Here is a 16,948-nt window from a genome sequence, read left to right as displayed (position 1 = left end):
AATCAAACCATTTATTTTAATTTTACTCAACCCTTTTGTGACACAGTAAAGTGACTTGAAGTTCATTATTCCGCACTAAGTACTCACGGACATAACCGTGACCGGTACCAGAACCGGATGTGGTCACGGTGGATGTTTGGCCCCCGGCGGAGCGCGTTGTGTGGCCGCAGGGTATATAAAGGTGTGGGCTGACGCCTGCGTGGCCTCTGCGAGCTAAACATCACGGTTGGAAAAGGGGGTCGGTCAGTTTCGGCGCTTTCGGATGTCCAGCGGCTCTCCTGAGAGGATTTAACGCGCACGAGTCAAAGACACGAGGTGGGTCAGCTGTTTCTGTCGCGTACTGTTGGTTTCAATAAACGCTGACGTCAGGCCATTAAACCCGACAGCATTTAAAGACGGGGCGAAAGTTTCAGGTAAAGGGATATTTGCAGCAAAGTTTGGATGGATGCATGATTATAGCATGATTAATCTCGTGCCAGCGCTTTAATTGCTCATCCATCCTTCTTAATTGCTTAACTTCCCATTCTGCTGATATTTATCCCACCCAACCCTTAAGAGAAGTATGACTCGCGGCAAAGGCTGCATCATATGCACGCAGGGATGTTTAATTCTGGGAGATGGTCCGATAAAGATCCTTTCTTGCATACTGTTTGTTTTGAGCTGCTGCTTTCATGATTCATCCAGAGAGCACGCTGTTCACTGCCGCTATAAATGCAGTGTCACGGGGTTGGCGGCTGTCCAAGCTGGGCTGAGTCCATCTCCATCTCTATTGAAACACTCGGCTCGGTACCAGCGGCATCTCTCCTCTGTTGCAGCTGCGTGGCACTGAAACCACGGGGCTCATATTTGCAAACGTGTCCCTCTTGTAGTGTGGAGCTCAACATGGTGCAGCTGTCTCCTTTCCCTACCCTGGATGTCACCCCTCCACCTGAGCACTCAGAGGATGGGGAGGAAAGACAGGAGGACTATGTGACAGCTGGTAGCCCAAAGGTGGGCTCACCAGGTGGCCTGGGCACCCTGCAGCTCAGCCTGGAGGCCTCCACAGCCTACCATGGCTATGAAACCTACATAGAAGATGGTCTAATCTGCCTCAAACACAAAGTCCGCAACTTGGAGAAAAAAAAGGTAGGGTGGTGACAGGGTGGAGTGAATAACAGGTATAAAAAAGTGGATAGGTGGAGGCAAGACACCTGGATTGTGTGATGTGTCTTGTGTGCCCACAGCTGAAACTGGAAGACTACAAGAAGAGGCTGAGCCAGGGCGAGGCACTGAACAAGGATCAGATGGTAAGACCTGGTAATGAAATGGCAACAAAGATGTGATCTCATAAATGTAAATGTTGTGTGAATTTTTTAAAACCCATTTTGTTGTTTTCTAGGTGGCTGTGGAAAAGTATGAGGAGGTGCTGCATAACCTGGCATTTGCACAGGAGATGCACAAAACCCTGGACGGCTTGACTCAGAATGTAATTTTTTGGCAGTATGGCTACTCTTCACTTTGGTGTCTCTTTAAATGAGAGGTCTTCTTAAATGATATTTAACATCTCAGTAAAGCCTACATATGATATAAATCTCAGCATCCCTGCTAATTAGTTAGTTTCATTGACAGAGCCCCAGAAGTCACATTTCATGGCTGATAAACACCTACATAGTTGAACATCTGCCATCAAGTATTTAGATTTTTTGGAATGCCATGCACTGACTTTTTGTATCTGCTTTTAACTCTGTTCATCCAGTACTTCATATGCCAAACTATCCATTTGCAGCCACTAAATAGGAGCCTGACCGATAAGCAGTTTTTGGGGTATAAAAAAAAAAATCCAACGATATATAGGCAGATATTCACACATTTTGAATGTGCCCAGGGCCGTCTTTTAATTAGAATTTTTAAAAAGTGGGGGGGGGACACTGGTCACTGGTCACCCACTATCAAATGTAGCTGTGATGCTGGAGCTATAACACATCAAACTAGGACAGGAAAAAGCATCCACACACTCAATCTGTGGAAAATTATGTTTAAAGTGCATAAGCTTTTGGTCCGAGACCATCTTCAAGGCGATTTTGAAAGAGATATTTACTTTTACAAAAAAGATTAATGTACTTTACTTTTTGTCTGACATTTTACAGCAAGATGAAAAAGTGTAATCCATCTTTAATCTCTAGAGAATTTTGTCATGGTCCCCACAGTCTATTGCAAGAAAAGACCGTTAAAGTAAACTGTTGCTTTGGTTGCAGAAAATACATGAAGATCTTCCTGAAATAGATCGGCAATAATCTTAATGCCCCTGGATTTCCATGTATTAAAGACTGAAGTGCCACTACGTAAGCATAAAGACCAAATCCATCTTTTGGAAAACTGAATAATATTCCCCAGACCTTAACAGAATTGTAAACTATAGGGATAATTTTAACTTAAATGATGTGTTTATTGCATTTCAGCAAGCCCCAAAGGGAGAGAGGTGAGAACCTGAAGGTTTCCCTCAATCTAAATTCTGGGCAATATATCTAAATATTCATCATATTTTGCTGCAGTTTAAAAAAAAAAACGAATACTATCGTCATAGCCCATACCTCATTCAATGTTCATGTTTTCTCACTCCTCCTTAAATTATCCTGCGGCTGCAGTTGCTGAGAGGCCAGAAGAAGGCAGTGAAGAAGGAGCAGGTGGTGAAGTTGGAGGCGGAGAGGAGGCGTTTGAGCACCGTGCTCCAGGTCCAGCACCTCCTCCACAGTCTACAGCAGGAGCACGTCAGGAGAGACCTGCTGGCTGGACACAACCAGGCACCCCACATCCCAGCCCAGCAGCTGCATAGCCTGAGTCAGCTCTCAGCCCTGCTGGGAGTCAAGAGGGATAACAGACTGAGGTGAGTGTATCTTTGTCTTTGCAGATTAACTGAAAGCGTAAACTCATTTGGTGTGGAAATGAGTAAGGGCTCCACTCGCTTACCATAATATCTGCAGAGTTTTGATGGTGACTGACTACTTGGGTCAGATCTGTGGGGACATTGCTGTATGTGATTTGGATTTCAATCTCTAATTCTTATTGGATGTATTTACAGGTGTATTTTATTATCAGATGGCTACTGTTTTAGTACATACAGGTGCATCTCAATAAATTAGAATATCGTGGAAAAGTTTATTTCAGTAATTCAATTTAAAAAGTGAAACTCATATTATAGAGATTCATTACACACAAGTGCAATATTTCAGCCTTTATTTGTTTTAATCTTACGGCTTACAGCTCATGAAAACCCAAAATTCAGTATCTCAGAAAATTAGAATATTGTGAAAAAGTTCAATATTGTAGACTCAAGGTGTCACACTCTAATCAGCTAGTTAACTCAAAACACCTGCAAAGGTTTCCTGAGCCTTTAAATGGTCTTTCAGTCTGGTTCAGTAGGCTTCACAATCATGGAAGACTGCTGACTTGACAGTTGTGCAGAAGACAGTCATTGACACCCTCCACAAGGAGGGAAACCTCAAAAGGTCATTGCTAAAGAAGCTGGCTGTTCAGAGTGCTGTATCCAAGCATATTCATAGAAAGTTGAGTGGAAGGAAAAAGTGTGGTAGGAAAAGGTGCACAAGCAACAGGGATAACCGCAGCCTTGAGAGGATTGTCAAGCAAAGGCCATTAAAAAATTTGGGGGAGCTTCACAAGGAGTGGACTGAGGCAGGAGTCAGTGCATCAAGAGCCACCACGCAACACCAACAACGTCAGAAGCGTCTTACCTGGGCTAAGGAGAAAAAGAACTGGTCTGTCGCTCAGTGGTCCAAAGTCCTCTTTTCAGATGAAAGTAAATTTTGCATTTAATTTGGAAATTAAGGTCCCAGAGTCTGGGGAAGAGTGGAGAGGCACAGAATCCAAGTTGCTTGAAGTCCAGTGTGAAGTTTCAACAGTCAGTGATAATTTGGGGAGCCATGTCATCTTCTGGTGTTGGTCCACTGTCCACTTTTATCAAGTCCAAAGTCAACCCAGCCGTCTACCAGGAAAGGAGCACTTCATGCTTCCTTCTGCTGACAAGCTTTATGGAAATTCTGATTTCATTTTCCAGCAGGACTTGGCACCTGCCCACACTGGAAAAAGTACTAATACCTGGTTTAATGACCATGGGATTACTGTGCTTGATTGATCAGCAAACTCGCCTGACCTGAACCCCATAGAAAATTGATGGGGTATTGTCAAGAGGAAGGTGAGACACGAGACCCAGCAATGCAAACGAGCTGAATGCCGCTATCAAAGCGACCTGGGCTTCCATAACACCTCAGCAGTGCCACAGGCTGATCGACTCCATGCCACATGGCATTGATGCAGTAATTCATGCAAAAGGAGCCCCAACCAAGTACTGAGTGCATATACAAGAACATACTTTTCAGAAGGCCGACATTTCTGTATTAAAAATCCTTTTTTTACTGGTCTTATGTAATATTCAAATTTTCTGAGATACTGAATTTTGGGTTTTCATGAGCTGTAAGCCATCATCAAGATTAAAACAAATAAAGGCTTGAAATATTTCAATTTGTGTGTAATGAATCTATATAATATGAGTTTCACTTTTTAAATTGAGTTACTGAGTTATTGAGATGCACCTTTAGTGTCTTATGTCGGACCTGGGCATGAGTGTGGTACAGGCTTGTACTTTTTTTTTTTTTTTTCAAAAGTACAATCAAAAGATAAGGTTAAGTGCTTTTTTTAGCCATTGACTATCCAACATGTGGATGAAGAGTCCATGTCTGAAAAGTGCAGCCTTTAATCTGCATTCTTTCAAATGGCCAGAAGGGGCGACTCCACTGGTTTCATAAGAGTCCCAATTGTATGTAAGGTTATGAGAAAGTGATCCTACATCTCACTTGATTTATTTCCTTGGTAAACAGTTAAAGGAATAGTTTACTCTAGAACAAAATTCAGTCATTATCGACTCACCCCATGCTGATGAGAAGTCCGGTGCAGTTTCTTATTCCTCAAAGTGCAGCTGGAGACCCGCGGGGGTACCCTCCTGCAGCAAAAATCCATATAACAGGCGTAAATGGTGTCCGAGACGAAAAGGTCCATAAAACTACACAAAAACTTTGTAATATTCCTCCATACTGCTCGTCCGCTGCAATCCAAGTGTCCTGAAGTGGCGACATCCAGAGTTTACTCGAAACGACGTCATTTAGTACATTTTTATAGCCTAAACAGTCACTATACTACACTGAACAAAAATATAAACGCAACACTTTTGTTTTTGCTCCCATTTTTCATGAGCTGAATTCAAAGATCTAAAACTTTTTTTATATACACAAAGATCCAGTTCTCTCAAATATTGTTCACAAATCTGTCTAAATCTGTGTTAGTGAGCACTTCTCCTTTGCCGAGATAATCCATCCCACCTCACAGGTGTGGCATATCAAGATGCTGATTAGACAGCATGAATATTGCACAGGTGTGCCTTAGGCTGGCCACAATAAAAGGCCACTCTGAAATGTGCAGTTTTGCTTTATTGGGGGGTCTGGGGGGGTCAGAAAACCAGTCAGTATCTGGTGTGACCACCATTTGCCTCACATCTCCTTCGCATAGAGTTGATCAGGTTGTTGATTGTTGGGTTAGGGTTAGGCACAGGTGTGCCTTAGGCTGGCCACAATAAAAGGCCACTCTGAAATGTGCAGTTTTGCTTTATTGGAGACGGCTTATGGTAGAGAAATGAACATTCAATTCACGGGCAACAGCTCTGGTGGACATTCCTGCAGTCAGCATGTCAATTGCACGCTCCCTCAAAACTTGCGACATCTGTGGCATTGTGCTGTGTGATAAAACTGAACATTTTAGAGTGGCCTTTTATTGTCTCTGGATACGACACGTATACGATACGTATACGACAGCGTGTTCCAGTTCCTGCCAATATCCAGCAACTTCGCACAGTCATTGAAGAGGAGTGGACCAACATCCCACAGGCCACAATCAACAACCTGATCAACTCTATGCGAAGGAGATGTGAGGCAAATGGTGGTCACACCAGATACTGACTGGTTTTCTGACCCCCCTCCCCCCCAATAAAGCAAAACTGCACATTTCAGAGTGGCCTTTTATTGTGGCCAGCCTAAGGCACACCTGTGCAATATTCATGCTGTCTAATCAACATCTTGATATGCCACACCTGTGAGGTGGGATGGATTATCTCGGCAAAGGAGAAGTGCTCACTAACACAGATTTAGACAGATTTGTGAACAATATTTGAGAGAAATGGATCTTTTGTGTATATAGAAAAAGTTTTAGATCTTTGAGTTCAGCTCATGAAAAATGGGAGCAAAAACAAAAGTGTTGCGTTTATATTTTTGTTCAATGTATATCTGCCTGGAGGCACACTCCCGCATGCACACAAGTCTCCCTCACAGCGGTTTGCACTACGGAAGCCGCACCAGACAAGATCAACAGAACTCGCGATAGATACACACCGGTATTTACATCCTGCTGTGAGTGACCGAGCGACACACAAACACAAGAGGGATCTGCCTGCACTAGTGATTTGAAACTTTGACACTCACAGATGGATGTAAATACCAGTGTGTATCTATTGCGAGCTCTGTTGATCTTGTCTGGCGCGGCTTCCGTTGTGCAATCGGCTGTGAGGGAGACTCGCTTGCATGTGGGAGCGTGCCTCCAGGCAGATATAGTATAGTGACTGTTTAGGCTAGAAAAATGTACTAAATGACGTTGTTTCGAGTAAACTCTGGATGTCGCCACTTCAGGACACTTGGATTGCAGCGGACGAGTAGTATGGAGGAATATTACAAAGTTTTTGTGTAGTTTTATGGACCTTTTTTTATAATCATTTTATATTTACGCCCGTTATATGGATTTTTGCTGCAGGAGGGTACACCGGCGGGTCTCCAGCTGCACTTTGAGGAATAAGAAACTACACCAGACTTCTCATCAGCATGAGGGTGAGTCAATAATGACTGAATTTCATTCTAGAGTGAACTATTCCTTTTAAGTAATGAGTTTATGGTCTCAATCATGAGTCTTAAGTCTTCTTCAAAACAGCATGATGTTCATTTTGTAAAGTGTGTGTGTTCACTTCTACGGCATGTTGTCCGTTTCTTAGTCGGATCCAATCAGTGTTGTCCCCACCCCCTCCTTTTCTGCCAGATATGGTCAATCATCAGCGAAGTGAATTTTAACCTTGTGATATTTGGGAAATTGTTTATCCACCCCAAACAGCCGCATTACTTTAGTGTGAGTGTGTGTGGAAACTGCAGTTCTACAAATGGCCACTTGAGGCTGGCTACAAACGCAAGTCATTCCCCATAAGAGCCTATATTAAAATGTCCAACTTTACAGCAGAAAAACAGATTTGGTCTCTCTATCCAATTAATCCTTCATGGGATAAACTGGATGTGGTTGAAATTTTGGATACATCATTCATTTAAATTATATTAAGGCTTACAAATTCCACATAGTTAAGGGCCTGGCTGCTTTGAGTGCCAGCAGGTGGAGGCTGTGGCTGCAGCTTACTGCCACACTTGAGCCACGGCGCAGCCAAAATCCACTGTAACGTGATTTAAGTCTTATTTACAAGTTTAATGACATAAAGAGCCTCTACAGCCAAGTTTCACTTTGGAGCACAGGGCCCTTGGCCCACTACGGGCTCAGGGCTCCTTGATAGTGAGGCACGGGCCGCATATTTCTGTCCCAACCTGACCGAGCCCGAGAGAATAGTACCCGAACCCGTCCGAACCTGACAGTCATTCTGTTTTATGTCCGAAACCGAACCAAGCCCGACATTATTTAATTACTGAAGCACTGAGTTTCTGTCGTATTTCATGAGAACCGCACACGTTTTACACATTACAAATCCAACTGGCTCGTCATTTTCTGCATTGACGACTAAATCAAAATGCCTCCATACCGTGGATTTCCCTGCGTGGTTTTCGGTAGTTTTAAACTTCCCAGATGACAGATGTTGTTTGGCGTCCTCCATGTTTTAGCTAGGCTAGTAATGTAACGTTAAGTTACAACTACTAAAGTCCGCCAGAAAAGTACCGGCAGGACCCCCACCTCAAAGTTCCGGCAGAAATAGCCTGTGTGTGTGTTCTGTTCAGGTGTTGTCACGTAAATAACAGTTCCCAAGCAATGAACAGGACAGACAATAGGATTTTATTTATTTTTACATAACATTTTCACTGAAAGCTGACCGAATCCGACCCGAGCCTGAATACAATTTTTTTTTTTTTTTTTTTTTTTTTTTTTTTTTTTTTTTTTTTTTTTTTTAAACGAACCCAGCCCGACCCGTTGGGTACCATCGGGACCCGTCGGGCTCGGGTCGGGTAGCCACACTCTACCCCTTGATGACCTCTCCTCTGTTTTCACTGGTGTAGATTGAAGGAACAGATGGAGCAAGCAGCTCTGGCCTACTTGGACCTGTTGGAGGGTAAAGAAAAGCCAGTGGCAGGATCCACGTGTGAGTATTAAAAACAGAAATCTGAGCTTAGTCGACTGAGCCCCATACTTTGTTCTTTTGTTAATCCAGGCTGTTGTGATTTTTGGTCATCCTCATGCTTCAGACTGAAGGTCTTCAAAGGTAGTTTGAAAATGTGGTCCTCAATCCTGGATGTAATTCTCCTGGGAAACTACTCCATATTTTTGAGGCAGTTGGAATAAGTGGACACATGGCAATATGATAGCGTAGTTGATTAATCTTGCGAAGGAGGAACTCGTGGCAGAGGCATATTTGACAAACTATAGTATTGAGCCAATAGAAGTTAAACCTCTAGGCCTGATCAGTAGGTGGTGCTTTTATGTGTTGAGCTATTATCTCAAACACAACACGGTTAGGTGTTCAAGATTGATTGTGACCTTACTGCTCATTTCTTGCCTACTTCTCAGCAATAACTTTAGTGATTACAATGTTATTACAGATAATACAAACGATTGTTGAAGCTACAAAAATGAGAACCAACTTGTAAAAGATAATTTTTCCATTTGGTCGTCTGAAGTGGGTTTTCCTCTACTTGACTGTTGTTTTTCTAGTTAAGCAGTTGAAAGAGGAGCTCACCAGGCTGTTGAACTGCAAGTACTTCAGTTGTCTGCCACCTCCACCCAAAAAGTCTCCAGAGGTGTTACTGAGCTTAACCAGCCACAGCAGTAAGAAGATAATACTTTAACTGTGCCAGAAATTATGTTCATCAAAAAACTTGCAAGTGTGTAATTTACTACTAAAACCTTTGTCTATTCTGAATGTCGAGTTGCAGATTCTTATTTCTTTCTCTTTTGCTCCTGTCAGCCACAAAACCAAATGAAGCATCAAAGGAGGTAAGACAGATATCCAGTTTGTCTAAAGCCGTATTTCAATATTGTGTGTATTTCAGTACTGTGTGACTCTGAGCATGCGCCAGGATCTACTGATGCTCTGTTGGTGATATGGCAGTTTTTCAACAGACTGTACCTGACTGACACGGCGACTCCTCTCACTCAGAACTGGAAGGAGGACTTCCAGACCATGAGAGAGCAGGAGCCTCCTGACAGCTGGGATATGGAGTTCTCAGACGGAGCTGCCTCGCCCAAAGCTGCAGTTCACAAACCGTGGAGAGGAGCTGCTGCTTTCATTCCCAAAGTGCCAATCAGCACCAAGAAACAATCTGCTGAATGCAAACAGGTGAGGGCTCATCAAACCCTCTGGGTCCTGGACTTGGCGTTGCTATTGTGTCGATGGACAAAAGATGTACAACTTGGAACATTACAAATTGCATTATAAATGGTAAATGGACTTTTATTCCTGTAGTGGAATTTGGATTTTATCTTCCTGGGTGGGCTGCCCAAGTAGAGCCTATACATGGGAAACACTGGTATCATTTGCAATTTAGGATGGGTTTTACTACTCAGAGTTATTAAATGTAGTTGAGACGGAATCAAATTAAATGTGTAAATTAATTTTACATTTTTAACAGACTATTAGGTATGCACCAGTCTTAGTCTCAGTTTCTTATAATCTTGTGCTGTTCTTGCAAATTAGACCCAAAGGAAATACGTACCTTTGACTTAACCACATTTTGAAACTGGAGAAATCGCCTTTGGAAATCCTCTCAAAAAATGATTGACTATAGGAACTTTTAGATGGGTAAAATAATCGTAACCGTTGTTGGTGCCTTTGTGTGTTTTTAGGGCCCCCTATTGTCTCTGTAAGGATTTTTTTTTTTCTTCTGCGCTTTGACTGCATATTTGGTGGCCTGAACGTACCCCAAAACTCACCAAACTCAGAACATACGTCACATGTGGCGAAAAAATTTATAATTCAATGTGATTGGGGGTGGGTGTGGCCAGGGGACTCCAAAGCGCCACCTAACATCAGAAAATTTGCGTGAAGATCATTTTTGATCATCATGAAATTCACAGGAGTCATAGGTCTCATCGATTTAGCCACAAATTTGTTTTGTTGGAATTTTTGCCGCAACAGGAAGTCGGCCATCTTGAATGGTGTGCGGCGATTTTCATTTTTCCGACACTGTTCAGAGGACTTTAGGATGTTCGCAGACTCACCAAATTTGACACGTAGGTTCAAACTCATGAGTACTTTAATTTGATGCCACAACTGTCCTCAGGTGCGGCACAACAGCTCAGTAGCGCCCCCTAATGGCTTTTCCCATTTGGTACATACAGACAAACTCCTACAAACACCAAATTTGGCAGGTCCATTGCCAGTCACAAACATTGATGTCTGATATGGGTCTGGGCCTTTTTAAGTGCAAAGATGGCACCACAGCAGCCCCACGAGGATTGAAAAGGGCGCTTAAGCTTGAAGCCCCGCCTCCTACATGCACATACATGAACGAAATTCGGTATGCATATGTATCATGACCAGACGCACAAAAAACCCTCAGCCTGACGTACGTGGGTCGAGGGCCCGTTCATCACTGCTGGCAGTTTTCTTTTTTTTGTTTATTTTGTTTTAAGTGTAAACTGCTGAGTAATCGATTTGTAATGCCATTTAACATAATGTTTACATTACAGCAATGGTGTCCAAACAATAAATAATCCATGATATTCTCCCCAGAAAAAAGCCAGAAAAGCCAAAGTAGAGCAACATGCCAAGTCGGTGAGTATAAAACATGTAGTTTGAAATGTACAGACATCTCTAAACAAATTGCAAACTATCCACATGTGATTCCTGACAGCCGGTTCACATGGATATGACTGTAGAGGTTTTCAACTCTCCGTCTGCCTTACCTAAAGACCCCATCCTGAGGAAGCAGCACCTGGAGGACCTCATGACAAAGATCCACGGCTCCTTCAGTTTTATGCAGGTAGAGTTGAGCTGTTTGCAAACCCATGAACATATTATACCCTTTTCACACTAAACACCCATTAACATCTGTTTTTTGTCTTCAGTGGGAAAGGGTACAATCAGCATTCATTCCCAGGTCAAATTACTCTGCAGGAGTTGCATGTTGTGAAGGAAACACCTGGGTGAACATGAAAATGTGCCCCTCTTTTCCAGGAGAAATGCTATGAAATTAAAGTTACAAATTTTCACACCTAAATGTTTTCCATGGGTGTCTGTTCAAGTAGTGCTTGAACGTCATTCAGTGGGTGTTTAAAGCAACCGCAGTAGAAGCTCCAAAATGTAACCACCACAACATTGCCACTGGCCTCTATGCTGCTGTTTTCATGTGTCATGATGAAGCATCAGGAAAAAAGGCAAACTCGTCTACTGTTACCTTAATGGGAAGGGAGTCAACCACCAATATTGGCGGGTTTTACCCACGTTTAAAAAAACCTGCATGTACGCCCTAATTTTGGAGTGAAAGTGGTATTAACAACAAACCAGTACAAGGTATAGCTGTGGTTTGATTGAGTTGTGCCAGTTTTTAAAATGGTCCTGCCCTTTTCAGGACTCTCTTCTTGATGGTGAGATCTCTGCCACGAACAGCCACACCAGACTGAAAAGACGGCCGTCTAGATCTCCCTCTCCTCTTGGTAACTTGGAACAAGTCAACAAGCTTTGTAATTTGACATGGTCTTCATCAGGTAATGGGAGGAATTGCTCGTTTAACATGAAAATGGTTCTGATTACCCATCCAAACACAATTTGCTGAGGAAGGCCATGGATCAGTTTTTGGGGTACCTGTACCTGGCTTTATTGTACCTAACATTTGACATCCTGCAGAACGGGTAGCATGAAGCTGGTTAAGTTTTCTGTTAACGGAGTTTTCCAGTTCAGCTACAGTCATGTGAGGGTGACGTAATCAGAAGCATGAAGTGCTTGCTATTAAATAAGAGAAAACAATGTAACATGGGAATATTAGCTTGTAGCTACATTAATATTAATGTGACGCACAAAACATTTGAAAGGAATCTCAAGACGGTTTGTTTGGAGAGAAGAAAAGTCATTCATATCCTGTATAAATCCTACTTACTTTGGTGATCGCCTGACTTGCTCTCGTGGCACCATCACCTCAAAATCGGAATTTGTCCAAGACTTTGCTCTATGAACAAATACCTGCAAAACTAATATCATTTCCACCAGTCAAAGCTGTACTTTGTTAATTAAAGTTAATATGCTAAACTAATGATAAATATTATAACTGCTGAATATTATCATTCTTATTGTGAGCATATTGGCATTCCAATGTTGACCAGTTTCCTGAGGTCTCAGTAGCTAACTAGCCAACTTTACATTGTTATTGGTGATTTGTGCATGACTGTCCCACATTTTCATGTATTTCAATGTTGTATCCCCCACGCCCTGGGATTTGCGCGTATTGACAAACAAGCTTTTGTGTGACCGTGATCACCCACTACGTGACCATTTACATCGACTGGGTGTGGCGAGCTAGCTGTCACATATGCCTAAATGATTCATTCTTAACTCTACTTTTTTCTAGAATTAACTGGCATCACCACAGTATTGTATTATCAAACAGTATGTGATGGTGAATTTAACATTTTCAGTGACAAAATAACTTACATTTATGACAATCTTTTATAAATATGAATAATCATTAATATCTCAGAGAATCTGTTGATTGCCTTTTGACAGCTGTCGCCTGTCATGGTGCCCCTCGCGCCCAGTAGGCCGGCCTCCAGGATGATGAAACCAGTCATGCATGTGGAACGTTGACTATCTTTATATCAACACATATCTTCCAAATGTTGTGTATCTCACAGATGTGCGTTTCCCTGTTTATCACAATCAAGTGACTGCATTTGCTGTACAGTCACTGTGACACTCGTGTGAAGTTGCAGGACAGTTTCTTCTGTGATAATAACCATGAATACGTGTTTGCTTCATTGTTGACATTTACCCGATGCTTGTTATAATCATAGAGCTGACATATTCAGGTAAGCGCAAAATTCCTCGTTTATATGCTTAATGCTTTGTTTTTGTGTGCTGTCAGTAGCGAGGATAAAATACAACAATACAAGTCCTCTCCTCATGCATATGTTGATATGCACTAATCGCAGGAGTGTTAATTGACCTTGATGTGAAGCATCCATAGAAAAAAATCATATAGACTAACCAAAACGCTGCACACTCCACTCCACCCCTGTCTTCCTCTCCTCTTCTCCCCCTGTGTTTTAAAAAAAAAAAAAGCTTAGCTTTGGCTCTGCTGCCTGGTGATTAGTCCAGTCCTCACAATTTACTCTACTACATATCTCTGGCAATACAATGTTAGCACAAGCCTATAAGCAATAGTTGATAGGCTACAAGATTAAAAGCAATAGATTGCTATTAGTCCTGACTTGTAACTAAACCTTGACTGAGAGACCAGATGATCACTATCCTCGAAGCAACATTGAAACCGTTATTGTGAGAGATGAAAAACTCTTTGGCTCAATGATTTTATATTTTTGGATAAAAATGAGACTGGTGCAGCAAGTTAGACTATGGCGGGCCACAGGAGTCTTGTTAATTAATAGGAAACACTGAATTATCAGCAGCAGAGGTGTGGCACTGCTATGTGCATATAGGGGAACCACTGTAATACCGGCATTGCCACAGTATGTCATGCCCGGTCGAAATGTAACTGGCGTATGAGGGTCTTAAAGCTTTGGCCCACTTCATAGGGGGAGATTTCAAACATTAATCCTTGTAACTCTGTTCTAAGGGAAAAGGGGGCACTCTAAAACGAAGGGAAGGTGTAAAAAGGTTGCGACTGGGACAAGTCCAAGCAGAGTACACGCATTTAAGCATCAATTTCAAATAAAAATTTGACTTGTTATATCTTGATTAATCGTTTTTTCTTTTTTCTTTTTTTTTTTAATTAAACCAGCTCATTCAAACTTGAGAAGCCCAGATGAAGTCCTGCCCAAAGCAATGCATGTAAGCTGTTCTTTCATTCTGAGATTTCAGTTGTGACTTTAATTGAAATAACTTGGACATGTCGTCACTTCATCCTCATCCCCCACTTAGTCTACCCCACTGCCTACCAGGCTTATGGAGCGCAAAGCCAGTCTAACAAATGGAGATGAGTGCCTGGAGACCTGTGACCTGGAGCTTTCATCAAATGACCTACCTCATGTAAGAAGCAGTACATTGAATATGAGACACAACATATTGCATATTGTAGTTTAAGTTATCTTGTCTCTGCAGGAGCCGCTGCAGTTGGCTGAACGAAATAAGTTTCCTTCACCACCGCTGTACCGCAGGGAAGCGACCATCTCTGTTGGCCTGGAGGAGAAGAGCCGTCCTTGTGTAAATAAGCATTCTTGGCCATGTCAACAGACAAAACATTTAAGCTGATGTGAAACTTTGTCGATGTGCTTTTTGTTACTTTAACCTGTGTTCACAGACACCAGTAACTGAGTCAGGGGAGCAGTCACCCTGTAATGGAGTGGCACCTTGCACCTCCACCCCTCCCCAGGGACAGACTTTCTCTACACCCCCCACTAGGCAAACCCTAACATCTGCACAATTTCGAAACATCCAGTCAGTAAGTCTTCATCATAGGGCCTTTACTTTTACACCTGGTACTAAAAAACTCAGTCCTTATCTTAATTCTGGAGCTCAATATGTAAATTATGTAGTTTGAACTGGCAGACTTGTTAAACTTGGTGCATCCTAGGTCAAGGGAAGCAATGCAGGATGCACTCCAGGGGTTGAAACTTAGGAACACCTAGAGAGAATTTTCAAATTTGGCACAACCTCCAGTTGGACAAACCGATTACATTTTGGTGATCAAAGGTTAAGGACACTGTGACCTCACAGAACACATTTTTGGCCATAACTTCCAACTTCTAGTTCCTTTAGTGAAAATGTGTGGTTTTTAGCGTGTTGCTGGGCATTTGAGATGTCTGGAAGAGGCTGTTTCTGATGGCATTTAGCAAAACTGCAGACTTGGGTCAGGGTACAAATCCAATCAAGATCTCAAGTCTGTGTTAGCCCAATAACAACCCAGAAAACATATGTGCCAAATTTGGTGGTGGCTAAGAAGTGTCATGTCAGTGTAAATGCAAATGCTTTCAAGGTCTGTGCAGTTGGCTTTTTACTACAGCGTCCTGCATGAAAAATCTCAGATGATTTTCCTCTGGTGTCCAAATAAGAATAAAATAATAAACAGAACAATACAAATGTGAGCACCGAGGCATACACACTTCTGCAAGTGTCTTTGATTTTCGTTTTCTTCACTGTAGGTCTTCAAGGTAAATGGCTCCTTGCCTCCCAATGGAGACCTTAATTACAAACCAGATTCTGCAGTTTTCCCTGAGCCCAGGTACAGCACTGCCAGTACCCAAACGCCACCTGAGTTTGCTCCCTCAGAAGATGAACCACAGCAGGGTATGTTGATCGAATTTTAGTTTCAACCCACATGGGCTGAATGGTCAAGTCAATTGTCTGAGACCCATTTCATCCATCTAGTGTACCAGTCAGATTATACAGTGGGTAATGGTGGACAGATTTTCCTGTCCCCTGGCCCTTCGGGTGGAAGTGTGTGTCGATCCGGCCAGACGTACTACACCAGAGGATCTGTGAGAGGTATGGCACGTGGTGGCAAGGGACTGGCACAAACCTTTCGCTCTTCTGGTTGGCATCGAGGTATCTATCCTCAGCTCTCTTTTCTTTTTGGCTTTTCCCCACTGCTTCATGTCTTTCTCCTTTTCCTGGACATTTGTTCAGGATCAGGTGTTGCAGCGTTGTCTTGTCACATCCTGGCTGAAGCTTGGACTGAAATGAATCTCAATAAAGTAATTCTCAACACTGATTTCTACTCCTCAGGAGGAGCTTACATCCCGCAGACTCATTTCAGGGACTCTGGCCCTCTCCTCTATGCTGCTAGAGTAAGTAAATCCCTTTGTACTCTGTTGTGCAATTTTGCAATGGAACAAACTAGGGCTGGGTGATCGATCAAAAATTGTAATTTGAAAATAAAATTTGGCTTCCAACAATTATAACAAATAGTACAGTTGAAACAACCTGAGCTAACAGAACCTAGCCAGACTTCAGGGAGAGGACAACACTGAATTGGTGTAAAAAATATATATACATATTTATTTATTCTATTTTAGTTTGTATAATAAAATAAGAAAAAATAGGAATATGAATGCAAATGGAGCATTGTTTAAAAGTCCCTCAAAACATTATGAAAACTCTGTGGGTTCCGGTTCTGCTCCACAGAAGATGACTTCAGAGCCCAATGGTTTTGTCAAAGTAACCCCAAAAAATCATATTTCTTAATAATTGGTGGATACTATTTAAATATGGAGAAAGGGGTTACCACCAGAAGTGATAGACCAGGAGGGTCGTGCGTGGAGGGACAACTTAAGGATCTATGGAATACCCGAAGGTAAAGAAGGTAGCGACATGGTTGGTTTCATGGATCAACTGCTGAAAAAAGCACTCGACCTTCTTGCTGACGGAGAGCTTTGAGCTTTTTTGGGATTGACCGAGCTCATTGTGCCCTGTCACAGAAGCACAATGACCCACAAGCAAAATCCTGGTCTATTATAGTCAAGTTTGGAAGCTACTGGATAAAAG

The 16,948-nt window shown here is 42.4% G+C and overlaps 1 protein-coding gene across 4 annotated transcripts in view; it reads left to right on the top strand.

Annotated features, from left to right (window-relative positions):
• The first annotated feature begins 227 nt into the window (after positions 1-227).
• Positions 228-16,948, top strand: part of caprin2 (caprin family member 2) — a 28,767-nt gene continuing 12,046 nt past the window's right edge. For 2 of the 4 annotated variants that reach the window (XM_073480279.1, XM_073480278.1), the window contains exons 1-19: positions 228-315; positions 870-1,125; positions 1,224-1,286; positions 1,379-1,465; positions 2,625-2,863; positions 8,355-8,437; positions 9,007-9,120; positions 9,260-9,288; positions 9,404-9,631; positions 11,027-11,068; positions 11,148-11,276; positions 11,865-11,949; positions 14,247-14,296; positions 14,387-14,494; positions 14,567-14,668; positions 14,766-14,906; positions 15,607-15,751; positions 15,833-16,009; positions 16,190-16,251. In XM_073480279.1, the coding sequence (XP_073336380.1) occupies positions 883-1,125; positions 1,224-1,286; positions 1,379-1,465; positions 2,625-2,863; positions 8,355-8,437; positions 9,007-9,120; positions 9,260-9,288; positions 9,404-9,631; positions 11,027-11,068; positions 11,148-11,276; positions 11,865-11,949; positions 14,247-14,296; positions 14,387-14,494; positions 14,567-14,668; positions 14,766-14,906; positions 15,607-15,751; positions 15,833-16,009; positions 16,190-16,251 (2,127 nt within the window). In that variant the 5' untranslated portion in view covers positions 228-315; positions 870-882. The remainder of the gene's footprint in view (positions 316-869; positions 1,126-1,223; positions 1,287-1,378; positions 1,466-2,624; positions 2,864-8,354; positions 8,438-9,006; positions 9,121-9,259; positions 9,289-9,403; positions 9,632-11,026; positions 11,069-11,147; positions 11,277-11,864; positions 11,950-14,246; positions 14,297-14,386; positions 14,495-14,566; positions 14,669-14,765; positions 14,907-15,606; positions 15,752-15,832; positions 16,010-16,189; positions 16,252-16,948) is intronic. The other 2 variants (XM_073480280.1, XM_073480281.1) reach the window with 2 other exon arrangements.

Source organism: Pagrus major, chromosome 14 (genome assembly GCF_040436345.1).
Source record: "Pagrus major chromosome 14, Pma_NU_1.0".
In the NCBI taxonomy this organism is placed as follows: domain Eukaryota; kingdom Metazoa; phylum Chordata; class Actinopteri; order Spariformes; family Sparidae; genus Pagrus; species Pagrus major.
The sequence above is the reverse complement of the archived record's forward strand: the minus strand, read 5'-3'. Positions and strand labels throughout refer to the sequence as shown.